We start from the raw sequence: 26,937 nt of genomic DNA on the forward strand, positions 1-26,937 counted from the left end.
GTGGAAATTGACTATGAATGACTTTCATACCTCTTTATTTACAAACTCATATTCTCTGTTGTCATTCATTCATTTCGGCGGTCCTTATCCCATTCACCAATGATTTGAAAATTCAAGTAAAGTTTTTTGGAGCTTTTAGTTCAGACAGTAATGCATGTGAGTTTGCTTGTCTTTGTGGTGTAAAAACATAAAGCACAAATGTATTCATACTACATTGTTACAAGAGAAAGACAAAAAACACCTCATGGTCATATTCATTTTGTGTCGAGCTCATCTTGTCCTTTGTGTTAGCTGCTTTTCAAATCTTTGTACAGACTACTGTGTGTGTGTGTGTTCTATGTACAGCCGAACCTGATTCCACTCTCTCTTACAGGATGACTACATCCCATACCCCAGGATAGAGGAGGTACGTCAGCAAACTGATAACATGCAGACATACTGACACACTGACACACTGACACACACACACACACACGCACACACACACACACACATACACACACACACACACACACACACACACACACACACACACACACACACACACACACACACACGCACACGCACACGCACACACACACACACACACACACAGAGGATGGTTCTTACTCTGTTATTTGTCCCTCCCCAGGTGCTGGAGAGGGGTGGTCCGTACCCCCAGGTGATCCTGCCAGAGTTTGGGGGATACTGGATCGAGGACCCTGACGCCCTCTTCCCCACACCCCCTTCTCGGTACCCCAACCTGTGTGACAGGGGGGACGATGGAGGGGGAGGAGAAGGGGAAGAGGGGGACGCTGCCCTAGTGGGTTATGGGTACCGGCTGGAGAGTAACGACGCAGCACGCGCCTACAGGAAGCACTTCCTGGGCAAGGTCAGTGCCATGGGAACACCACTTTTTTCTCTGACATGTAACATGTCAATCATTTAAATACTGTGCTGCCTAATGTGCCTCTCGAAATGCACCATATTCCCAATATGTATTCAGAGTGTATTCACACCACTTAACTATTTCAATATTTTGTTGTTTTACAAAGTGGGATTCAATAATTGTCATTTTTTGTCAATGATCGGCACAACATACTCTGTAATGTTGGCGGCAGGTAGCCTAGTGGTTAGAGCATTGGGACAGTAACCAAAAGGTTGCTGGATCAAATCCCCAATCTAACGAGGTAAAAATCTGTCATTTTGCCCCTGAACTGTTCCCCAGTAGGCCGTCATTGTAAATAAGAATTTGTTCTTAACTGACTTGCCTAGGTAAAAAAAGGTTACACATGTTAAAGTGGAATAAAAATTCTAACATTTGTAAACAAAAATATATATAGATATGTAGATGTATTTTGATTAGATATTTATTCAACGCCCTGAGTCAATAGAATGACCTTTGGCAGCGATAACAGCTGTGAGTTTTTCTGGTTAAGTCTCGAAGAGCTTTCCACACTTGGATTGTGCAACATTTGGCCTTTACTCTTTTAAACATTCTGCACGCTCTGTCAAATTGGTTGTTGTCAAATTATTTTCCAAATTCTTCGAGCTCTGTCAAAATGGTTGTTGATAGTTGCTAGACAACCATTTTCAAGTCTTGCCATAGATTTTCAAGCAGATTCAAGTCAAAGCTCTAACTCGGCCACTCACTTTCTTCTTGGTAAGCAAATCCAGTGTAGATTTTCCCCTGTGTTTTAGGTTATTGTCCTCCTGAAAGGTACATTCATCTCCCAGTGTCTGGTGGAAAGCCACTCACTTTCTTCTTGGTAAGCAAATTCAGTGTAGATTTTCCCTTGTGTTTTAGGTTACTGTCCTCCTGAAAGGTAAATTCATCTCCCAGTGTCTGGTGGAAAGCATTCTGAACCAGGTTTTGCTCTAGGGTTTTGACTGTGCTTAGCTCAATTCCATTTTTTTTATCCTGAAAAATCCCTCAGTCCTTAACGATTACAATCATACCCATAACATCATGCAGCCACCACTATGCTGAAAGTATGGAGAGTGGTACTCAGTAATGTGTTGTACTAGATTTGCCCCAAGCATAACACTTTGTATTCAGGACAAAAGGTGCATTGCTTTGCCACATTTTTTGGGAGTATTACTTTAGTGCCTTGTTGCAAACAGGATGCATGTTTTTATAAATTTTTATTTTGTACAAGCTTGCTTCTTTTCACTCTGTCAATTAGGTTATCATTGTGGAGTAACTACAATGTTGTTGATCCATCCTCTGTTTTCTCCTATCGCAGCCATTAAACTCTGTAACTGTTTTAAAGTCCCCATTGGCCTCATGGTGAAATCCCTGAGCAGCTTCCTTCCTTTCTGACAACTGAGTTAGGAAGGACGCCTGTATCTTTGGAGTGACTAGATGTACTGATACACCATCCAAAGTGTAATTAATAACTACACCATGCTTAAAGGGATATTCAATGTCTGCATTTTCTTATTTTTATCCATCTACCAATAGGTGCCCTTTTTTGTGAGGCATTGGAAAACCTCCCTGGTCTTTGTGGTTGAAGCTGTGTTTGATATTCACTGCTTGACTGAAAGACCTTACAAATAATTGTATGTGTGGGGGTACAGAGATGAGACAGTCATTTAGAAGCATGTTATTAAACACTATTATGGCACACGGAGTGAGTCCATGCAACTTATTATGTGACTTGTTAAGCACAGTTTTACTCCTGAATGTATGTAGGCTTGCCATAACAAAAGGGGTTGAATACTTATTGACTCAAGACAATTATGAAAAACATAATTCCACAACGGTGTTATAGGGTACTGTGTGTAGGCCAGTGACATTTTTTTTTAAACGTAATACATTTTTTTAAAGTCTAGGGGTGTGAATAGTCTCTGAAGGCACTGTAGTGCACTACTTTTGACCAGAGCCCCATGGGTCTTATACTTTCTGTTAATGCATCACATTCTGACCGTTCTCTCTGACTGTCACGATCGTCTTTTGGAGAGAGTGAGGACCAACATGCAGCGTGTGGAAAATGCATCTTCTTTTTATTTTGAAGAAGGAAAAACGAAACAAAACACTTACAAACTAACAAAACAACAAACGACCGTGAAGCTACAAAACGAAAGTGCACACACAAGCTACTAACGTTTAGACATAGACAATTCCCCCACAAACAGCTAAAGCCTATGGTTACCTTAAATATGGCTCCCAATCAGAGACAACAATAACCAGCTGTCTCTAATTGAGACCCAATTCAGGCAACCATAGACTTTCCTAAACACCTACACTCAACCATAGACACAGCTAGACAACTATACTAAACATAAACCCAACTCCTCTAAATAAACCCCCCTAAACCTTACAACCACCCTAGACACTACAAAACCCACATAAATTACCCATGTCACACCCTGACCTAACTAAAATAATAAAGAAAACAAAGAATACTAAGGCCAGGGCGTGACACTGACTCTGTAGAGTATAAACACTTACACTGTCCTATTCTTTCAGTGTTATGTACTGTTCATGTTGTCCTATATTTTTTTCGTGCTTGTCTGTCTGTCTCCTATAACTGTTGTCCTATTCCCTCTTTATGTGATAGGACCACTTGAATTTTTACTGCATGGCCAGTAGTCATGGCAACCTCATTCTGTCTGTGAAACACGAGGAAGTGAAGGGTCAGGAGTATCTACATGTCATCCTCAGGTAAGAACACAACACTCCTTAACACAACTGATCATTACACACCGTTTGTGACAGCTCACACTTAACATGAGTAAGAAAAACATGCACGATTTCAAATCCAATTGTATTTGTCACATGCACTGAATACAGTGAAATGCTTACTTACAAGCTAACCAACAATGCAGTTTTAAGAAAAATAAGAGTTAAGAAAAATATTTACTAAATTAAACAAAATTAAAAAATGTTATGTACAGGGGGTACCCTGTAGCGCCTTGCGGTCGGAGGCCGAGCAGTTGCCATACAATGCATCTCTCTCTCTCTCTCTCTCTCCCTCTCTCTCTCTCTCTCTCTCTCTCTCTCTCTCTCTCTCTCTCTCTCTCTCTCTCTCTCGCTCTCGCTCTCGCTCTCGCTCTCTCTCGCTCTCTCTCGCTCTCTCTCAGGTCTAGGATGAAAACAATGTATGATAGGATCTCTCTAGCAGAACTTCCTGAGCTGCCTAGTGTCCCTCAACTAGCCAAGGTAACCAAACCACTACATAGTTTCTACAGAAACCACAGGGGACCACCATATTGCCGGAGGAATTGGCAAACTATGAATATTGTTGAATTATCTTGGTTCATTGAGATAAGATCTAGCTATGTACGATGTACATATCTTCCTAACTAAATGTTGTGTGTTTCGGTGTGTTCATAACTTGTGTGTTCAGCTGCTGTGTGAGGATGCTGTTGGTCTCAGATTCAGTCCAGTTCTGTATCCCAAGGTGAGCTCAACATCAGATACACAGAAATACACGCAGTATATCACGCCATGACCAACAACACTGCTCTAAGTGATTACTCTGCGTATTTACCAGGCCTCTCAGCTCATAGTGAGCTATGATGAACATGAGGTGAACACCACCTTCAAGTTTGGGGTCATCTACCAGAGGTTTGGACAGGTGAGTTTTGCTCTGTGTGTGTGCTGGAGTTTAGTGATGCTGTTTACGTTTTAATAACAGCCCCAAAAAATAAATCTAACACTATTCTCTTTTTCTCAATGTCTGTCTGTCAGGTTTCGGAGGAGGAGTTGTTTAGAAACAGTGAGGAGACACCAGCCTTCATTGAGTTCCTCAGTTTACTGGGAGAGACTGTAGATCTACAGGACTTTAAAGGGTAGGAGGGGGGGGGGGGGTAAAGAGAGATAGAGACAGAGAGAGAGAGGGAGTGGGCGGGGTAAAGAGAGAGAGAGAGGCAGAGAGAGAGAGAGGGGGGGGAGAGAAGGGAGGGAGAGAAGCCATCACCTATAGAGAGATGAACCTGAAGAAGAGTCCCTAAGCAAGCTGGTCCTGGGGCTCTGTTCACAAACACAAACAGACCTCACTGAGACCCAGGACAGCAACACAATTAGACCCAACCAAGTCATAAGAAAACAAACAGATAATTACTTGACACATTGGAAAGAATTAACAAAAAAAATAGAGGGAAACTAGAATGCTTTTTGGCCCTAAACAGTGAGTACACAGTGGCATAATACCTGACCACTGTGTCTGACCCAAAGTTAAGGAACACTTTGATTACGTACAGACTCAGTGAGCACAGCCTTGCTATTGAGAAAGGCCATCGTAGGCAGACCTGGCTCTCAAGAGAAGACAGGCTATGTGCACACTGCCCACAAAATGAGGTGGAAACTGAGCTGCACTTCCTAACCTCCTGCAAAATGTATAACAATATTAGAGACACATATTTCCCTCAGATTACACAGATCCACAAATAACTTGAAAACAAACCCAATTTTGATAAACTCCCATATCTACTGGGTGAAATACCACAGTGTGCCATCACAGCAGCAAGATGTGTGACCTATTGCCACAAGAAAAAGGCAACCAGTGAAGAACAAACACCATTGTAAATATAACCCATATTTGTTTATTTATTTTCCCTTTTGTACTTTAATTATTTACACAGCATTACAAATCAAATCAAAGTGTATTTGTCACATGCGCCGAATACAACAGGTATTTCACCTTACAGTGAAATGCTTACTTACAGGCCCTAACCAACAGTGCAACACTGTATATGGACATAATATGACATTTTTAATGTCTTTATTCTTTTGGAACTTCTCTGAGTGTAATGTTTACTGTTCATTTTTATTGTTTATTTCACTTTTGTTTATTATCTACTTTACTTGCTTTGGTATTGCTAACATATGTTTCCCATTCCAATAAAGCCCTTGAATTGAAATTGAATTGGGGGGGGGGGGTGAAGAGAGACACAGAGAGAGTGAGTGAGAGAGAGAAAGAGAGACAGAGAGAGACAGGGGGGTGAAGACAGAGAGAGATAATAGGAAGGGGGAGTGGGGGAGAGTGAGTGGTAGAGGGAGGATGAAAGAGAAAGAAAGAAAGAAAGAAAGAAAGAAAGAAAGAAAGAAAGAAAGAAAGAAAGAAAGAAAGAAAGAAAGAAAGAAAGAAAGAGAGAATGGGAGTTGACGGTGAGAGGTAAAGAAATGAGAAGTTAGGAACAACACAGGCTCTAATCCTAACCCCCTGTTCGTTCTCTCCTTGTCCCTGTAGGTTCCGTGGTGGTCTGGATGTGTGTCATGGTCAGACAGGTTCACAGTCGGTCTACACAGACTACAGAGAACAGGAGATCATGTTCCACATCTCTACCAAGCTGCCCTACACAGAGGGAGACATGCAACAGGTACACACACACCTAAAATCCTACACGTAACGGCAGACACCTTCCTGAAAACGTATGGTTACTTGCATAACCCCGGGTTCTCTGATAATATGACTGAGATGTATCACATGTGGGGGTTCGCTAGGACCGCCTACTCTCTCTGTAGAAAAGGCAGGCCCTTTCAACCTGATAGGCAGCCCTGTCAATCACCCTTAACACCTCTGTTCCTTCAACCAATCAGGGCACTTGGATATGCTGCAGGACTCCACCTCCCCTCACCTCTAGTTAGTGCAGGTTTTGCCATGGCAAGAGCAGCAAATAGTTTTGCTATTGAATCAAATTAGCATAATAATAAAAAAGTCCCCATCAAAATCTGTCTGTTTAAGATAGCGATATCAGTTCTATTGCATGGGCTGCATCTCAATTTACCGCATCCGCCAATGGTGGCCTTCCACATCTGTGGTGAAAGGTGACAGAGCTAGAGTGGTGTTTGTCAGAACATGAGACATCCCGAAAATCGGTCTTCTCACCAAAACGTCTGTAGAGTCCGAACGATTTGACCTACAGTCTAATATGACCACTCAATGGAAAGATGAGAATCTCGTCTGAAGGTAGCCCGGTACCCGTTTTTTTTTAATTATGGGAGTGTACACTAAGCGTACAAAACATTAAGAGCACCTTTCTAATATTGAGTCACAAGTGCAACGCAATTTGGCTGGCAGCCACACAAGTAAATGAGCTTACAATGAAAAAGCAAGGTATTTTTTGCAAAGATTATGAATGGCCATCATGTTTCTGTTTATCATAGAAAGAATGTGGTCAGCTGCATTTCCTAATGTTTTGCATAAAGTTAATCTTGCATTTTATTGGACAAAAGTAGGCTGGCTACACCAAGAAAAGTACAAGGGAAAAGTAGCTAGACATCAGTCAGAACGCTGTCTGCTCATAAATTGCCCATTTGTAAATTCACATGAGTGGAGAAGTGCAACTGAAGCACAAAATTAATCTAATGCCGAGCAGAAATCACAAAAAGAAGCATTTAGTTGTGCGTTTACAAAACACAGCAAGTTATTTCTTATTGTGTTTTATATATTTTATCTGCGTGAAAAGCAAAGAATTCTGCGTTAACATGACCCCTAAGTTTAACTTGCTAGTTATCTAAGTAAGTGGCTGAATTAATAAGGTGACATATATTGTATTAGCTGTGTTTGAGAAGTCAAAGCCCTTTGGATGAGTTACCTGTACAGCTGCCACAGCTATCTTTTTATTTCCTTGCGTTTTTTCTCTTCTCCGTTCTCGGCCCCGTCTGCTCCTCCCCCATCTTCTCGGAGCAGAGCAGGCGGCCAGTTGCTCTAGGAAATCCAGACTCCACATAGACACAGCATGTACACATGCTGCTCCAGAGCCTGCACTGTTTTTCCTTAAGACAAGCATGCGTCAAAACTTTGTTTATTTGCACAATGACATTTGGGTGACTCCTACCTACAGTTGAAGTTGGAAGTTTACATACACTTAGGTTGGAGACATTAAAACTTGTTTTTCAACCACTGCACAAATTTCTTGTTAACAAACTATAGTTTTGGCAAGTCGGTTAGGACATCTACTTTGTGCATGACACAAGTAATTTTTCCAACAATTGTTTACAGACAGATTATTTCACTTATAATTCACTGTATCACAACTGCAGTGGGTCAGAAGTTTACATACACTAAGTTGACTGTGCCTTGAAACAGCTTGGAAAATTCCAGAAAATGTTGTCAGGGCTTTAGAAGCTTCTGATAGGCTAATTGACATCATTTGAGTCAATTGGAGGTATACCTGTGGATGTATTTCAAGGCCTACCTTCAACTCAGTGCCTCTTTGCTTGACACCATGGGAAAATCAAAAGAAATCAGCCAAGACCTCAGAAAAAAATTGTAGACCTCCACAAGTCTGGTTCATCCTTGGGAGCAATTTCCAAATGCCTGACGGTACCACGTTCATCTGTACAAACAAAGGTATGCAAGTATAAACACTATGGGACCACGCAGCCGCCATACCGCTCAGGAAGGAGACCCGTTCTGTCTCATTGCCAGCAGCATACCACCCTGCATACCACTGCTGGCTTGCTTCTGAAGCTAAGCAGGGTTGGTCCTGGTCAGTCCCTGGATGGGAGACCAGATGCTGCTGGAAGTGGTGTTGGAGGGCCAGTAGGAGGCACTCTTTCCTCTGGTCTAAAAAAAATATATCCCAATGCCCCAGGGCAGTGATTGGGGACACTGTCCTGTATAGGGTGCCGTCTTTCGGATGGGACGTTAAACGGGTGTCCTGACTCTCTGAGGTCATTAAAGATCCCATGGCACTTATCGTAAGAGTAGGGGTGTTAACCCCGGTGTCCTGGCTAAATTCCCAATCTGGCCCTCAAACCATCATGGTCACCTAATAATCCCCAGTTTACAATTGGCTCATTCATCCCCCTCCTCTCCCCTGTAACTATTCCCCAGGTTGTTGCTGCAAATGAGAACATGTTCTCAGTCAACTTACCTGGTAAAATAACGGTAAAATAAAAAAAAATAAAAAAATAAAACGTACTTTGGTGCGAAAAGTGCAAATCAATCCCAGAACAACAGCAAAGGACCTTGTGAAAATGCTGGAGAAAACAGGTACAAAAGTATCTATATTCACAGTAAAACGAGTCCTATATAACCTGAAAGGCCGCTCAGCAAGGAAGAAGCCACTGCTCCAAAACCGCCATAAAAAAGCCAGACTACGGTTTTCAACTGCACATGGGGACAAAGATTGTACTTTTTGGAGAAATGTCCTCTGGTCTGATGAAACAAAAATAGAACAGTTTGGCCATAATGACCATCATTCTGTTTGGAGGAAAAAGGGGGAGGCTTGCAAGCCGAAGAACACCATCCCAACCGTGAAGCACGGGGGTGGCAGCATCATGTTGTGGGGGTGCTTTGCTGCAGGAGGGACTGGTGCACTTCACAAAATAGATGGCTTCATGAGGCAGGAAAATTATGTGGATATATTGAAGCAACATCTTAAGACATCAATCAGGAAGTTAAAGCTTGGTCGCAAATGGGTCTTCCAAATGGACAATGACCCCAAACATACTTCCAAAGTTGTGGCAAAATGGTTTAAGGACAACAAAGTCAATGTATTGGAGTGGCCATCACAAAGCCCTGACCTCAATCCTTCAGAAAATGTGTGGGCAGAACTGAAAAAGCGTGTGCGAGCAAGGAGGCCTAAAAACCTGACTCAGTTACACCAGCTCTGTCAGGAGGAATGGGCCAAAATTCACCCAACGTATTGTGGGAAGCTTGTGGAAGGCTACCCGAAGCGTTTGACCCAAGTTAAACAATTTAAAGGCAATTCTACCAAATACTAATTGAGTGTATGTAAACTTCTGACACACTGGGAATGTGATGAAAGAAATAAAAGCTGAAATAAATAATTCTCTCTCCTATTATTCTGACATTTCACATTCATAAAATAAAGTGGTGATCCTAACTGACCTAAGACATGGAATTTGTACTTGGATTAAATGTCAGGAATTGTGAAAAACTGAGTTTAAATGTATTTGGCTAAGGTGTATGTAAACTTCCGACTTCAACTATATACATATATAACTTTATGAGCCTGTCTTTGCGCTCTTTAGCATATTTAGCTAGCAGCCTCCATGGAAACTCTCAATATGTGCTAATTTTAGCATTCTGGTAATAGACACCCAATGGGATTTTTTGTGGGCTTTTTTGGCGCCCCCTTGTGTTCTAAGCCGGTAATACTGTAAATCCCGGGATGAGAGAAGGACGGTATATCGCCCAACTCTAGACTCAAGTGCTTCACACAGTGGTGTCAAGTTGACATGATGTCCTTTGGGTGGTGGACAATTCGTGATGCACACAGGAAACTGTTGAGCATGAAAAACCCAGCAGCGTTACAATTCTTACTACTAAGTGACATCAAATCAAATTGTATTAGTTACATGTGCCGAATACAACAAGTGTAGACCTTACAGGGAAATGCTTACTTACGAGCCCCTATTCAACAATGAAGTTTTAAAAAATACGGATAAGAATAAGAAATAAAAGTAACACGTTTTTAAAGAGCAGCAGTAAAATAACAATAGCGAGACTATATACGGGGGGTACCAGTACAGAGTCAATGTGCGGGGTCACCGGTTAGTTGAGGTAATATGTACATGTAGGTAGAATTATTAAAGTGACGATGCATAGATGATAACAGAAAGCAGCAGCGATGTAAAAGAGGGTGAGGGGGGCAATGCAAATAGTCTGGGTATCCATTTGATTGGGTGTTCAGGAATCTTAAGGCTTGGTGATAGAAGCTGTTTAGAAGCCTCTTGGATCTAGACTTAGCACTCCGATACCGCTTGCGGTCAGAGATGCAACGAGTCAGGATGCTCGTGCCCTCTTCACAACTGTCTTGGTGTGCTTGGACGATGTTAGTTTGCTGATGATGTGGACACCAAGGAACTTGAAGCTCTCAACCTCCTCCACTGCAGCCCCGTTGATGAGAATGGGGGCGTGCTCGTTCCTCTTTTTCCTGTAGTCCACAATCATCTCCTTTGTCTTGATCACGTTAAGGGAGAGGTTGTTGTCCTGGCACCACAAGGAAAGGTCTCTGACCTCCTCCCTATAGGCTGTCTCGTTGTTGTCAGTGATCAGGCCTACCACTGTTGTGTCATCGGCAAACTTAATGATGGTGTTGGAGTGATGCCTGGCCGTGCAGTCATGAGTGAACAGGGAGTACAGGAGGGGACTGAGCACGCACCACTGAGAGGCCCTGTGTTGAGGCTCAAAGTGGTGGACATGTTGTTACCTACCCTTACCACCTGGGGGCAGCCTGTCAGGATGGGTATAGCGGCGTTTCTTATAAGCTTCCGGGTTCGAGTCCCTCTCCTTGGAAGCGGCAGCTCTAGCCTTTAGCTCAGTGCAGATTTTGCCTGTAATCCCTGTCTTCTGATTGGGGTATGTACGTACGGTCACTGTGCAGACAACATCATCGATGCACTTATTGATGAGGCCAATGACTGATGTGGTGTACTCCTCAATGCCGTCGGAGGAATCCCGGAAAATATTCTAGTCTGTGCTAGTGAAACAGTCCTGTAGCTTAGCATCTGCTTCATCTGAACACTTTTGTATTGATCTAGTCATTAGTGCTTCTTGCTTAGATTTTTACTTGTAAGCAGGAGGATATAATTATGGTCAGATTTGCAAAATGGAGGGCGAGGGAGAGCTTTGTATGAGTCTCTGTGTGTGCAGTAGAGGTGGTCCAGAGTTTTTTTCCCTCTGGTTGTACATTTAACATGCTGATAGAAATGTGGTTAAACAGATTTAAGTTTCCCTGCATTAAAGTCCCCGGCATTCTAGTATGCTAGAATACCCATTCTAGCATACTACATACTTAAACTGCATACTCATTTCTGTGTTTTATCTAGTAGAATTCACTCGTCTTTTCTGAGCTTTGACAGCAGCTGACAATCAGAATAATTGACGCGCTGTACCAAAATGAACAAATGGCGGGAGTCAATGAAATCGCACATTCGATGACACATTTAGAATACTATTTTCAAAATTCCACATGCTATACTAACAGTTGTATAGTATGTGAAATGGTTTAAATAGTACTCAATGTGTCTCAACACTTTCTCGGTAAGTACTTCTTACTTACGGAACATCTGAGGGTTGCTGATGTTGGGAATACCCTGGCTTCAGAGAGCATGTTTTATGATACAGGAGTTGGCCAAATCCTGTGATACATCGATACATCGAAACAAGTATTATACTTTTTTGGTACTTTTATTTAAATCAGGGGAGCCCGGTATGGGTATTCGGACGGCCACTGTCGGTGCCTCGGCAGGCCGAGAAAGCGGAAAAATGACCTTAATATCCTGCAAGGAGCATAGGACCATGGAAAACGGAGTGTAGGAACGTACCATCTTGTTAAGAGAATTATGTTTTCAATGTTCATAAACTGAACTTCAATTAACTACTCAGTCTGCAACCCAGAATTTCTAAAATACTGGTTGAAATGAAAACAGACAGAGGCCCAGCCTACAATAGTCACATGTTTATTCACGAGAGCGCTCTGAAGTCCACAATACAAAGAAATCCATTTTATAGCGGCGCACATACTTCCACACAAACAGTAGATATCATACGCACATACATACACACGAACAGTAGGTGAGTTGTATCCACTGTTTATCACTACCAAGCCGGCAGTTTCATTCCCCCGAGATTAGGGAAACCTTGAGAAATCTTCCCTGTCCTCCTAAGTTTTCTCAGTTCCTGCCAGGTGGGTTCAAACACAGTCTAACTGTTCTCGGTATCTTTCTTCGCCCCCCCCCCCCCCCCCCCCCCCCCCCCCCCCCCCCTATACAAGTTCAAATCTTGAGCTACACCTTGCTCAGACAGTCCGGGGTTTTCCTCTATACAGATACATTGTTTTAACCTAATTCTGACTAAAACTACACACATCATCAGAATATAATTTTATGATTCTAATCAATTTCAAACACTTATATGGTTTCAGGGTGGAATATTCTAATCATTAATTTAAGCATATAAATTCCATTATCACATCTCCACGACAAAAACACACAAAACAATGCACCAACTTGCGGATGTTACACTTCTGCTGCATGGCGGAGACTTTAGTTAAGTCACCGTTGGCTATTGAAAGTAGAGCCCTGTAGGAAAAGGGTGATTTCATAGCGAACTGAAGCTTGTATCCCCTCGTAATAGTAGACAGCCCTTTGGGAGTAACTGGATTAGATATTCTGCATAGCGGCTTACTCGGGCCAATTCCCTTGAGGGTCTCAAACATGATGTGTCTCAGCAACATTGAATATCTCGCCATAGTTTAGAGGGGTGTTATTAGGCTACTAGTGATCGGCACCAATTTGGAAAGTCTGTGTCAATTGTCTGTCAATTGTTATTTTTTTCAATTTGAAAATTGGAGACTGAAATATGACTGACCTGCACAGCAAGGTTTCCGTACTAGTGACCAAGAAGATTTAAATATATTGGACATTTGAGACATTTACTGGTCATCAATATGCACTGGGTGTGTAATCCATTAGGGCGTCCACCCACACAGCCAGCGCCATCAATAAACGAGGGATGTTCGCCAAACGAGCCACATTTGTGTCCTTAAAAACAGCCTACAACTAATTACAAAAACACAATTCCTTGTGTTTAGATGTGTAGCATTTGCAAAACCTATTGTTTTCTATGATATTAATATATAAAAATGAATATAAATGAAGAGAAGCTATGGCTTAGCCCAGAGACAGAGATAGATATGTCAGATAGGCTACTGCGTCTGCTATACAGATATAGGCGTACAGGAGGAGGCTAAATAGTTCATTTTCTATCAGAATATTTCTTATAAAGATAAGCATTATATTGTTTGATTATAGCAGTAACTCTGGTAGTCCTAAAGCATTCTTCCTCAACTCAAATTCAACTGTCGGAGGTTCAAATCTCAACTTAATCTCAAAAATAGTTATAAATTGCTGAGGTGTTATAATGAGACAGGGCGAGACCCAGATGCAGACACCGGAGGCAGATGGTTTGAGTCTCTGATATTTATTGAAATACAAGGGGCAGGCAATGGGCAGGTCAGGGACAGACAGAAGTTCATTAATCAGGTCAGAGTCCGAAAGGCAGGCAGGCTCGAGGTCAAGACAGGCTGAATGGTCAGGCAGGAGGGCTCAGTGTCAGGGCAGGCAGAACGGGTCGGAACCGGGAGGACTAGAAAAACAGAGACTAGGAAAGCAGGCGCACGGAAAAGCACGCTGGTAAGCTTGACAAGACAAGATGAACTGGCAACAGACAAACAGAGAACACAGGTATAAATACACTGGGGATAATGAGGAAGATGGGTGACACCTGGAATGGGGTGGAGTCAAGCACAAAGACAGGTGAAACAGATCAGGGTGTGACAGGTGCAGTCACTTTTGAGGACAAATACTCAAGTGAATGATTTTTATACATTCCAAATATTATAAAATGTCTGCCGCTACCACTATGAATGTTTCACATAGCTCTAGCTTGGCTTCCTGAACTCACTAGGAACTAGCCTTTCATTTCATATTAATATTGTCTGTATATGACAAAGTGTTTTTGTTTTAAATTATTTTAGATTAATGGCTATAAATCGATCTCTGAATTGCTACATGTAACGTTCCTGACCTATTTTTATGTTATTTTGATTATATTTAGTTGGTCAGGGCGTGAGTTGGGGTGGGCATTGTATGTTGTGTGTGTTTGGTTAGTCCGTGGGTGTTGTATGTGTATGGGATAGTGTTTGTTAGGTTGTCTAGTTTTGTCTATGGCTGCCTAGATTGGGTCTCAATCAGAGACAGCTGTCATTCATTTGTCTCTGATTGGGAGCCAGATTTAAGGTAGCCATAGGCAGTAGGCTTTTGTGGGTGTTTGTTCCTGTGTCCTCACAGGACAGTTGAAGGTTAGTCTCATTTGTTGTTTTGTAGTTTTGTAGTGTATTGTTTTGCTGTTTTCATTAAAAGATGGCTTATTTCCCTCAATCCGCATCTTGGTCCTATCCATGCTCCTCCTCGTTTGAGGAGGAGAACAACATTGACTGCCTTTACAGAAACACCCACCACAACAGGACCAAGCGGATTGAGGAGAGAGAAAAGGAACTACAGCAATGGGGAAAAGAGGAATGGACTTGGGAGGAGATTCTGGACGGAGAAGGACCCTGGGCACAGCCAGTGGAGTGTCGCCGCCCCAAAGCGGAGCTGGAGGCAGCGAAAGCGGAGAGGCGGCATTATGAGGCGCTTGCAAGGCAGAGTGGCTGGAAACCCGAGAGGCTCACCCAAAAATTTCTTGGGGGGGGGGCTAAAGGGGAGTGTGGCGAAGCCGGGTTGGATACCTGAGCCAACTCCCCGGGCTTGCCGTGGAGTAAGAGGGCGTCGTACTGGTCAGACACCGTGTTATGCGGTGAAGCGCACGGTGTCCCCAGTACGCGTGCTTAGCCCAGTGCGGGCTATTCCACCTTGCCGCACTGGGAGGGCTAGGTTGGGCATCGAGCCGGATGCCATGAAGCCGGCCCAACGTATCTGGCCTCCAGTACGTCTCCTCGGGCCGGCGTACATGGCACCAGCCTTACAGGTGGTGTCCCCGGTTCGCCTGCATAGCCCAGTGCGGGCTATTCCACCTCGCCGCACTGGCAGGGCTACGGGGACCATTCAACCTGGTAGGGTTGGGGAGGCTCGGTGCTCAAGAGCACGTGTCCTCCTTCACGGTCCGGTATATCCGGCGCCACCTTCCCACCCCAGCTCAGTACCACCAGTGCCTACACCACGCACCAGGCTTCCAGTGGATCTCCAGAGCCCTGTTCCTCCTCCACGTACTCTCCCTATGGTGCGTGTCTCCAGCCCAGTACCTCCAGTTCCGGTACCACGCACCAGGCCTAGAGTGCGCCACGAGAGTCCAGTGTGCCCTGTTCCTGTTCCCCGCACTCGCCCTGAGGTGCGTGCCCTCAGCCCGGTACCTCCAGTTCCGGTACCACGCACCAGGCCTATAGTGCGTCTCAGCCGGCCAGAGTCTGCCGTCTGCCCAGCGGTGCCTGAACAGCCCGTCTGCCCAGCGCCGTCTGAGCCATCTGTCTGCCCAGCGCCGTCTGAGCCATCTGTCTGCCCAGCGCCGTCTGAGCCATCTGTCTGCCCAGCGCCGTCTGAGCCATCTGTCTGCCCAGCGCCGTCTGAGCCATCTGTCTGCCCAGCGCCGTCTGAGCCATCTGTCTGCCCAGCGCCGTCTGAGCCATCTGTCTGCCCAGCGCCGTCTGAGCCATCTGTCTGCCCAGCGCCGTCTGAGCCATCTGTCTGCCCAGCGCCGTCTGAGCCATCTGTCTGCCCAGCGCCGTCTGAGCCATCTGTCTGCCCAGCGCCGTCTGAGTCATCCGTCTGCCACGAGCCATTAGAGCCGCCCGTCTGTCCCGAGCCAGTAGAGCCGTCCGTCAGTCAGGAGCCGCTAGAGCCGTCCGTCAGTCAGGAGCCGCCAGAGCCGTCCGTCAGTCAGGAGCCGCCAGAGACGCTCGCCAGTCAGGAGCTGCCAGAGACGCCCGCCAGTCAGGAGCTGCCAGAGACGCCCGCCAGTCAGGAGCTGCCAGAGACGCCCGCCAGTCAGGAGCTGCCAGAGACGCCCGCCAGTCAGGAGCTGCCAGAGACGCCCGCCAGTCAGGAGCTGCCAGAGACGCCCGCCAGTCAGGAGCTGCCAGAGACGCCCGCCAGTCAGGAGCTGCCAGAGACGCCCGCCAGTCAGGAGCTGCCAGAGACGTCCGACAGTCCGGAGCTGCCCTACAGTCCGGAGCTGCCCTACAGTCCGGAGCTGCCCTACAGTCCGGAGCTGCCACTCAGCCCGGACCTGCCGGAGTCCCTCAGCCAGGACCTGCCGCCCCTTATCCCGGTGCTGGTCCTTATCCCGGTGCTGCCCCTTGTCCCGGTGCTGCCCCTTGTCCCGGTGCTGCCCCTTGTCCCGGTGCTGCCCCTTGTCCCGGTGCTGCCCCTTGTCCCGGTGCTGCCCCTTGTCCCGGTGCTGCCCCTTGTCCCGGTGCTGCCCCTTGTCCCGGTGCTGCCCCTTGTCCCGGTGCTGCCCCTTGTCCCGGTGCTGCCCCTTCTCCCGGTGCTGGTCGCTCATTTAGGTGGTGTTAGTGGGAGGGTGGTCATTGGGAGGGGGATAAAGAAGCGGGGATTGATTATGGTGGGGTGGGGACCTCGCCCTCAGCCTGAGCCACCACCGTGGTCAACTGCCCACCCAGACCCTCCCCTGGACTTTGTGCTGGTGCGCCCGGCGTTCGCACCTTGAGGGGGGGGTTCTGTAACGTTCCTGACCTATTTTTATGTTATTTTGATTATGTTTAGTTGGTCAGGGCGTGAGTTGGGGTGGGCATTGTATGTTGTGTGTGTTTGGTTAGTCCGTGGGTGTTGTATGTGTATGGGATAGTGTTTGTTAGGTTGTCTAGTTTTGTCTATGGCTGCCTAGATTGGGTCTCAATCAGAGACAGCTGTCATTCATTTGTCTCTGATTGGGAGCCAGATTTAAGGTAGCCATAGGCAGTAGGCTTTTGTGGGTGTTTGTTCCTGTGTCCTCACAGGACAGTTGAAGGTTAGTCTCATTTGTTGTTTTGTAGTTTTGTATTGTTTTGCTGTTTTCATTAAAAGATGGCTTATTTCCCTCAATCCGCATCTTGGTCCTATCCATGCTCCTCCTCGTTTGAGGAGGAGAACAACATTGACTGCCTTTACACTACATTACAGTGCTGAAGCCACTCTCTCCTGCTGTGCTACAATGTAAGGATTGCAGGCATATGCTTTGTCAGTGGCTGTGACGTAGGATTTCACCTTTATTCACCTGGTCAGTCTATGTCATGGAAAGAGCAGGTGTTCTTCATTTTTTTATACTCAGTGTATATATACACACTGGTTATTAACCTCACATGTTTAGTGAATCTAACTACAAAGCAGATGATGCCTTCACAAAAATTTGGTCAAAACATTTTCTTTCTTACCTCAAAATCTATCAAAGCCTATCACAGGGTCTTACTTCTTCACATGAGGGTTGAGGACTAAATTGAGCATGTGAGCAGTGAGTCACATGATTCAAGCTTGTTCCTGATTAGAAATATTGAGTGTTACAACTATCCCATGTTACAACCATCCCCGGTCTCCCCTACTTATAACCGATCTTAATCTAAATATGGAGCACAATTAAAAAGACAGATCAAACTTAATTTAACCAACAAAAATGTCTCAACAGAATGAAGCAAAACACTTGTTGCATATTTAAAGAACTAGATTAAATAGATTAATAAATAGGCCTACAAAAATAGCAATGATATACAATAACAATAATTATAAAACAAGTGATTTAAAAATATTAACAAATAAATAAATTAAAGTTCCAAAATTGCATCTTACCTGAATAGCGAGTTGCACAGTACCCTGCATTTGGCCAAATCAATGTTCTTCTCATCTTTGTCCACTACAATATTAAAACTGGTCCACACAGAGGACATTCCCCTTGTAGCAGGCTCCAGACTAACAATTTCAGACATCGTTTTTCAGTTGGTGGCACCAGCTCATTAACATTTTCTCCATCATGCTAACATATGGAATTGTTTTAATCTAACAGAACATTTAATGTAAAAAAACTGTTAAATATATCCTACCGCCCTATTAGTCCTATGCACTCGTAATGACCAATGCGCATTATCTTCTCTGTAAAATAGTTGATATTAAGCTCAACATTTGAGTTGAGAAATAAAAAGTAGACCTACAGAAAGCTGAGAACATCCTCTCTCCATCTATGACAACAGAGAGGAGAGTTGTGTTTTCCAAGCAACATTTTAAAATGTTATACAATCAGAACACCTTTTTTCTCCCGGAGCATTGTGCATGTGACTTGAATTCATTTTAATTATGTGAATAGCCTAATGATGATGGTGAGAGCCCAGTAACAGATTGACTGTAGTCCCCTTAATCATAGATTATTTTTACATTGTCTCTCTAAAATCACAATGTTTTGATTTATATGGTCATGTGACAAAGATAATATTTGTGTCTCTTTTATCAAAATAATTTTTTCCACATTAACTGTTTTATTTTCATAACTGATCAAGGTATACTATAGCCTATAGATAATATTCTCCCCATGTGAACACATTTACGTTAGGCCATATAAATAAAAAAACAGCTACATGACTTAATAAAAAGCAGCTAACAGACTATATTGTTTCACATTCTTTAATAAAAGACTCAGAAACAGGAAATAGGCTCACAGCTCGCTTCACAGTTTCCCCGCCAAATAGGCCTACAAGGAAACTCTATGTATCTTGATGACATTGAGTGCGCATGGGGGTCTGTACACAGCGTAGTATCTTGCACAAAAAAGTTTTGCTCCACAAAAAAACACCTACGCCCTCTCGACATGGTCTGAAGACCTACGCTTGGCAGCAATATCCTTTGCGGTTTGCATGTGAGAAGATTAAGCAGGCAACGGGTATCCAGTCAATATTAGGAGCGCTAGAATGGTGAGCGACACTCTTTGTGACAAAGAGAAGTGAGAATAACCAGAGGGCGGGAGAGTCGCTCCTTTTATGGAAGTGAGGGTCACCTGTCTCCAACAGACACTTTTAATAGGTACTTCTGAGAGAGTAGGAGTTCCTAGCTAAACCCCCACATGTGATACATCGAAATAAGTATTTGAAAGAAACCCTGACAAAGGTAGTAGCTTGCTACCAAAACATTGGTTCGTAACTTTTGATGAAATAGAAAGTAACCCCGCCCCCACAGCTCCAGAGGAAGCGACACATAGGAAATGACATCGTAGGAGTGGTGTTCCAGGAAGAGGCCACACCCTTCGTAGCAGACATGATTGCCTCAAACTTCCTCCATGCCTTCATACTGGTGCAGGTGGACAACCCCTGTACCCAACAAACCACCTACAAGGTACTGAACAAACACACACACTCCAACCCAGGGGTCGGCAACACCGCAAGTAATATTTTTAGGCACCCAAAAAATGTTTTTTAAAACAATATATAGTAACGTAGTTTTTTTTGGGTGGGGGGGTTGTTTTGTAAAATCACCAGGAATTCAACAAAACATTTGTATAATTTTGGAAATCTGTTCCCAAGTATTCCCGCAAATAAAAAAAGAGACGTGATTGTATGAAATTATTGTTATTTTCAAATACAATTTCTTTTTGGTCTAAGTTTTGGTCCATTTGCATTGTACAGTTTATTATAATCATGTTCTGGCCCCCCGACCACCTGCTCCGACAAAAATCCGCCCATGGCTGAATCAAGTTGTCTACCCTTTCTCTAACCTAACATACATACGCACATGACGACAACTCTGGTCATTATGGTTATGGTTGACAGGTGTCAGTCACGGCCCGAGAGGGTGTACCTTCATTTGGCCCGCCCCTCCCCAGTCCAGCAGTGTTTAAAAAGGTGAGAGCAGCCTGAAGAGATTTAGGAAACATTGTCTATTCTGAAAGAATTCAAATAGATTTCAGCTTTTACCTATTCATGAATAATTGCTCTGGGCTTTGAGCCCATTTGTTACATTTGTCCGTTTTTTCTTCTCTCACCCTCTCTCTCCTTCCAGGGTCCAGAGTTTAGAGAGTATCTTCTTACTAAGTTGATCAATGCAGAGAATGCCTGCTACAAGAGTGACAGATTCGCCAGGCTGGAGGTGGGTAATAAATACGTTATTTTAATGATTATATTGTATGGCAAGCACATTGCGTACTACAGAGGGAGTCTCAGACCCACCTAAACCTAGGAGGACAACCCCAGACCCAAGCCAAAACTGTGTTTATGTGGTCTTGAATGGTCTCTCAAGCCAAAGACCACAAGGTCAAGATTTTACCTCAGGTCAAATGTATAACATATTTAAGTGCATTTTATGGGGTTTATATTACTTGCGTGTGTGTAGGAGCGGACGCGGGCGGCCCTGCTCGACGGTCTACATGACGAGCTGCACAGACACACACAGCGCATGCTGGGAGTGGGCATCGGCCCCGAGGAGGAGCGGGCGGAGAATGGACACGGCCACGGAGGACTGCTGGAGTCCATCAAGGTCAGACACACACACACACACACACAACTATCTCTCTCTTTTCATGTTTCCTCTCTCTCCTACCTCCACATATTTTAACTCAAAAAGGCATTCATTAATGAGTGAACAAGAATACATTTTCTCTCTCTCTCTCAGAGGGCGATGCGAGGAAGGAGTGTCTCCATGGAGATGATGGCAAAGGGTGGAGGAGGTGGCCTGTCCACCAGTCTGAGTGGAGGAGTTCTGCTCCACAGCAGCTCTGATGTGAGGGGGGGGGGGGGTTAGAAGTGAAGGCGGGGGTCAGGAGGTGGGAGAGAGTGGGGGGAGTGGGGATGATAGGTGGTTAAAAAGGCGAGGACAGGGGGACAGTGAGTCTTGTAGTTGATAAAATGCTGTTACAACTTCTCACCCATTCTGCTTTCTTTTCCCTACTTCTTCCGTACTCCTCTCTCTCAGGCAACTAATGTTAAGTCTCCAGTGAAACGTCGCTCTGGTCTTTTCCCTCGTCTGCTCAGTATAGACAGCCAGACAGAGAGACATAACCACAATCATCGCAGGTAGGACACAGACACACAGAGACTATGGATGTAGATCACATCTATAGATGTAATGAATGTGTTGGTGCCTTTCGGGCAGTTCAGAGTGTTCATTGTTGGACTGGAATCGTTTTTCATCACTGTTTTTTTGTTTGTGTTTGTATTTCTGATGTATTTCCTATTTGAAATGTGTTATGTCATTGTACGACGCAGGGCTCCCTAGCAAAATAGACCTTGGTTTCAATGGGACTCTGTTAAGTCAATTAAGATAAAAAATATTTAGTACATGATAGTGCCGCTTTTGTCCTTTACAGTCTCCATAGTGACCAGAGAAGCTTTGATACTGGCCACCCCACGCAGGAAGTGAGGTCAGAGACCCTCTCTAACCCCAGCTCTCCAGAGGTCTCCCTTAAGGAAAGGTGTGTGCGTGTGTTTGCCCCAAATTGGATCCCTCTCTCTCTCTCTCTCTCTCTCTCTCTCTCTCTCTCTCTCTCTATGCCCAGCAGTTTAAAGTTAAAGGGGCGCAGTAGGACTAACGTCTCTCTTACACCCCCCCTAGGCCCATCAGTGTAAAGTTGAATGAGTGCAGTGCCAGTAGGACTAACGTCTCATGCTCCTCATCTAGTACAAGTAGCTTCAGCAGTGCAGCAGGAGAGGGAGAGGCCACCGACACTGACCCTGTGAGTGGGACCTGTTAGTTTGAGTGAATGTGCGTGCTCCAAAGAGAATGAGAATGTTGTGTATGTGTATTTCTCACTTTATCCTTTCTCTACATCTCTCCATCCCTCCCCATGTCTTTCTCTAGAACACCCTGGCACCCTCAGTGTTCCCTTCTGTTCACAGCCCCTCCCTCACTGTTGAAGGTCAGAGTTCAGGGACCCCTGTCATTATGTGTCGCAGCCCCACAGGTAACCACGACAACAGCTTCCTGTACTTTTCATAATCATACTTTTCTAACTTAACGTAAATATTTCTTAGTTATTACATCAGAGGAAATGTTTGTTTGTAAATGCTTGTTTTGTTTCTCTTTTCAATCTAGAGTTAAAGAATAAGAGTTCTCCTAGATCCAACTTGAAGTTCCGTTTTGATAAATTGAGTCACTCTGCAGCAGTAAGTATTGTCTCTGTGTGTGTGTGTGTGTGTGTGTGTGTGTGTGTGTGTGTGTGTGTGTGTGTGTGTGTGTGTGTGTGTATAAGAAAGGGAACCTGTGTGTGTCACCAGCCCCTCCTGTTTTTCTAACAGGGACACTAGGTGAGAGACGTGGGATGAGAGAGAGATAAAACAGGTGAGGGAGGCTGTTGTGAATTGACATGTGTTGTGTTTTAATTTGTTTCTCACGCTGTTATTTCTCATTTTGTGGTTGGAACTGTTTCTCTTTTTCCCACTTTCTCAGTTCAAATGGGATGGAGGTATGAAGGGCAGTACATTAGGGATGGGTGGAGAGAAATAACAAGAGAGAAAAGGCCCCTCCAACCTGAGGAAGAGGATGAAAGAAGAGAAATGGCTCAAGATGGATGATTCGGTACACACACTACAGTGGAAGTTTTAGGCCCAGGCAAAGCTGTGCTCTGCCGAGTGGGTAACGGTCCTTTCATATTCAGCTGTCTGTGTGGTTGTTTCCTGAACACTGATCAAAATTCTATGAGTGGTTCTGACATGGGTCCTTGTCAGCAACTGAACTGCATTCAATACCAAACATAACTGTAAGGCATAGATTCAATTTAACATCACTAAGGCCAGGAGTTTTTCCTGGAAAAAACAGGAAAAACTCTGGCCATAGGCATCACCAATGGAGGCAATATTTATGTCCAGACTGCCATTCTTGGAAAGGGAAAAATAATCATGGCTTACCATACAAAATAAAATGTTACAATCTGAGGGTCCCTGGAATTTCTACACTGAACAAATATATAAATGCAACATGTAAAGTGTTGGTCCCATGTTTCATTAGCAAGAAATAAGGTCCCAGAACGATACGTACAAAAATATTATTTCTCTAAAATGTTGTGCTCAAATTTGTTTACATCCCTGTTACTGAGCATTTCTCCTTTGCCAAGATAATCTATCCACCTGACAGCTGTGGCCTATCAACAAGCTGATTAAACAGCATGATCATTTCATGTGCACCTTGTTCTTCCAATTGCTTGCATACTCACCAGGCATGTCACCCTTTGAGCATGTTTGGGATGCTCTGGATCTACATGTACGACAGTTTTCTCCAGTTCCCGCCAATATTCAGCAACTTCGCACAGCCATGGACAATCAGTGGAACAACATTCTACAGCCTGATCAACTCTACGCGAAGGAGATGTTGCACTGCATGAGGCAAATGGTGGTCACACTAGTTACTGACTGGTTTTCTAATCCACGCCCCTACCTTTTTTTTAAGTGTCTGTGACCAACAGATGCATATCTGTATTTCCAGTCATGTGAAGTCATAGATTTAGGGCCTAATTCATTTATTTCAATTAACTGATTTCCTTATATGAACTGAAACTCAGTAAAATCGTTGAAATTGTTGCGTGTTCCATTTATATTTTTGTTCAGAAGGAATAAAGTGATTCCTGATTCTGTTCTAATTGTTCTATTTCTCTGTCTGAAACAATCATCCATGCAAAAGAGAAAATGACAATTCAAAATCAAAGAAAAAGAAAAATGTACCCAGCAAACATCACTCTATTGGCCCCATGTGGGTATTCGGTTGGCAAGGTGGGAACGGGCTAGCCCACACCAGGCCCACACCAGCCCAACATGGACTAGCCCACAGCAATCCCACATCAGCCCAACACAGGCCAGTCCACACCAAGCCAGTAGCATGTATTCATTGATGCCAAGAGAATCCAGGCTTCCCCCAAAAACGTACCAAGGAAAAAAGAAAAATACATACACAATTATTTGTCTTTTGTCTCTCTGTGTTTCATAACTTCAGCCTCTTGTGAATTGGATGAAATGTATCGAACCGGAGAAAGCATCCGAGCGAGCGATCTGTGGAAAAGTTTTCCCAAAATCTATGCGTATGACAAATCCAGCTCCAGAACCAGTCATAGAGCCAGCTGGCTAATCTTTTGAATACAGATAACATATTAGCTGTATTAAACTCTATGTGGAAATTCACAAACCCAATTTGTGAATATGTATAAGTCGCCTTCGTCATTCTTCGGAGGTGGAATCTAAACATGCATTTCCTCTCTAGGACAAGAAATGACATTGAAATAGTGGTGAAAACTTCCTCTACACATTGTTTCCACATCATGCCAATGTGGGAATGTTTCCTGGTAAAAGATGGGCTTGTTTCAGGCAACGTGAGTGCTGCCTTTACCAGATATGGGCTGCCCACTCTGCACAAATGCCTTTGAGACGATGAGCAAAGGAGCATTGGCCTAATATTGGCAGCCTACATGAGGCCAATATTTTTGCCCCCATTGGGCCCACATCTTGCCAATGTGGACATGTTTACTGGGTATATTTTTGCACTAAACTGACACACTGTTGTGAATAATTCCTAGTAAGTGATATTGATATAAATGTGCCGTGTAATCATGTTGCACATATACACTACTGTTCAAAAGTTTGTGGTCACTTAGAAATGTCCTTGTTTTTGAAAGAAAAGCAAAAAGAATTGTCCTTTAAAATAACATCAAATTGATCAGAAATACAGTGTAGACATTGTTAATGTTGTAAATGACTGGAATGTAACTGGAAACGGCAGATTTTTTTAATGGAATATCTACATAGGCATACTGAGGCCCATTATCAGCAACCATCACTCCTGTGTTCCAATGGCACGTTGTGTTAGCTAATCCAAGTTGATCATTTTAAAAGGCTAATTGATCATTAGAAAACCCTTTCGCAATTATGTTAGTACAGCTGAAAACTGTGTGTTCTGATTAAAAAAGCAATAAAACTGTCCTTCTTTAGACTAATTGAGTATCTGGAGCATCAGCAATTACGGGTTCGGTTACAGGCTCAAAATGTCCAGAAACAAATAACTTTCTTCTGAAACTCGTCAGTCTATTCTTGTTCTGAGAAATTAAGGCTATTCCATGCGAGAAATTGCCAAGAAACGCTGTGTAACTACTCCCTTCACAGAACAGCGCAAACTGGCTCTAACCAGAATAGAAAGAGGAGTGGGAGGCCTCGGTGCACAACTGATCAAGAGGACAAGTACATTAGAGAGTCTAGTTTGAGAAACAGACGCCTCACAAGTCCTCAACTGGCAGCTTCATTAATTAGTACCCGCAAAACACCAGTCTCAACATCAACAGTGAAGAGGCGACTCCAGGATGCTGGCCTTCTAGGCAGAGTTCCTCTGTCCAGTGTCTGTGTTCTTTTGCCCATCTTAATCTAGTCTTTTTATTGGCCAGTCTGAGACAAAAAATGAGCTTTTCTTTCAAAAACAAGGACATTTATAAGTGAACCCAAACTTTTGAACGGTAGTGTTTATATAAATCTATATATATATTATTATTATTATTATTTCTTTTAAAGAGCACACGTCTTGAAAATTGTTTTCATTCTCTCATGTAATTGCACTAAAATACCTGCTGGTTATGGGTGCGCTTGCTTCCATGCTCGCCCGGGTGTCAGGCGGGTCTTGGTACTTCCCACCCTTGGAAAATCCCTTTGGGCTGGGGTCAAGTGCACCCACTGACTAGAGCACCCACTGACCAGAGCACCCACTAATGGGAGCGGCCATTTGTGTTGTCTTTGCATTGCACTGTTGATGTTGTTGTCAAAATTATTTTTCAAAGATATACAAAAATAAAAATAGCACTGAAAGCACGAGTACTTATTTTCCAACCATTATGCACCTAACCTCTCCTTACCAAACCTTATTTTACCCAAGTGGTAAACCCTTATCAATAGTGTCTTAAATTATCCCCATAACCAAGCACTGAATCAAGTAATTGTGTACAGTGATTTTCACATATAAATATAGTATATGAATATATAATATGTATGTTATATGATTGACAAATGCCTATTTGGATTTATGTGTGATTGTATGATGAGGGACAACAGTTGTGGACGTTTCCTGATGTCTATTGTTGTTACCCCTGGTAATGTATAGATTATAGCCTATATACTATTTATGATTGAGCACATAGCTAACCCTATGACTGTGATATATGGGTCAGACATAAACAATAAAAAATGTAGGTTTTGTGTTGCCATTGTCTTGACTCTCATGTCTTTAACTCATGTAAATCAAATTGACTTATGTGCCAATGGAGAATTTGCTGAATAAAATGCTGTATTTTGTGTCACAAGCCAGGTTTCCATCCAACGTTTTTATGCGAGTAACGTACATGTTGGATAAAAAAATGTCATGACAAGCCTGATGGAAACAGCACATTTAAAAAATCTTTTTGTGTCTGTAAAATTTGTTAAATGGTGGTGGAAATGCTTTTATGCGCAAATATCAAAGTAAACTTGCAGTCACGTGATGACGTGTGTTACGGGAAAGAATGACATTTATTAGGCTACAGATAAAATAAGTTATGATGAACTTCA

At 43.7% G+C, this 26,937-nt stretch overlaps 1 protein-coding gene across 6 annotated transcripts in view; it reads left to right on the forward strand.

Moving 5' to 3' along the window:
* Window positions 1-26,693, forward strand: part of rap1gap2b (RAP1 GTPase activating protein 2b) — a 74,309-nt gene extending 47,616 nt beyond the window's left edge. For all 6 annotated transcript variants that reach the window (XM_055943041.1, XM_055943042.1, XM_055943043.1 and 3 more), the window contains 20 exons: window positions 374-406; window positions 632-871; window positions 3,543-3,646; window positions 4,066-4,144; window positions 4,332-4,385; window positions 4,479-4,562; window positions 4,676-4,776; window positions 6,177-6,306; window positions 19,616-19,771; window positions 20,206-20,277; window positions 20,435-20,521; window positions 20,765-20,908; window positions 21,044-21,151; window positions 21,344-21,444; window positions 21,738-21,842; window positions 21,983-22,103; window positions 22,229-22,331; window positions 22,463-22,533; window positions 22,666-22,708; window positions 22,817-26,693. In XM_055943041.1, the coding sequence (XP_055799016.1) occupies window positions 374-406; window positions 632-871; window positions 3,543-3,646; window positions 4,066-4,144; window positions 4,332-4,385; window positions 4,479-4,562; window positions 4,676-4,776; window positions 6,177-6,306; window positions 19,616-19,771; window positions 20,206-20,277; window positions 20,435-20,521; window positions 20,765-20,908; window positions 21,044-21,151; window positions 21,344-21,444; window positions 21,738-21,842; window positions 21,983-22,103; window positions 22,229-22,331; window positions 22,463-22,533; window positions 22,666-22,674 (1,902 nt within the window). In that variant the 3' untranslated portion in view covers window positions 22,675-22,708; window positions 22,817-26,693. The remainder of the gene's footprint in view (window positions 1-373; window positions 407-631; window positions 872-3,542; window positions 3,647-4,065; window positions 4,145-4,331; window positions 4,386-4,478; window positions 4,563-4,675; window positions 4,777-6,176; window positions 6,307-19,615; window positions 19,772-20,205; window positions 20,278-20,434; window positions 20,522-20,764; window positions 20,909-21,043; window positions 21,152-21,343; window positions 21,445-21,737; window positions 21,843-21,982; window positions 22,104-22,228; window positions 22,332-22,462; window positions 22,534-22,665; window positions 22,709-22,816) is intronic.
* The last annotated feature ends 244 nt before the right edge of the window (window positions 26,694-26,937 follow it).

This window comes from Salvelinus fontinalis, chromosome 13, assembly GCF_029448725.1.
Source record: "Salvelinus fontinalis isolate EN_2023a chromosome 13, ASM2944872v1, whole genome shotgun sequence".
Taxonomy (NCBI): Eukaryota; Metazoa; Chordata; class Actinopteri; order Salmoniformes; family Salmonidae; genus Salvelinus; species Salvelinus fontinalis.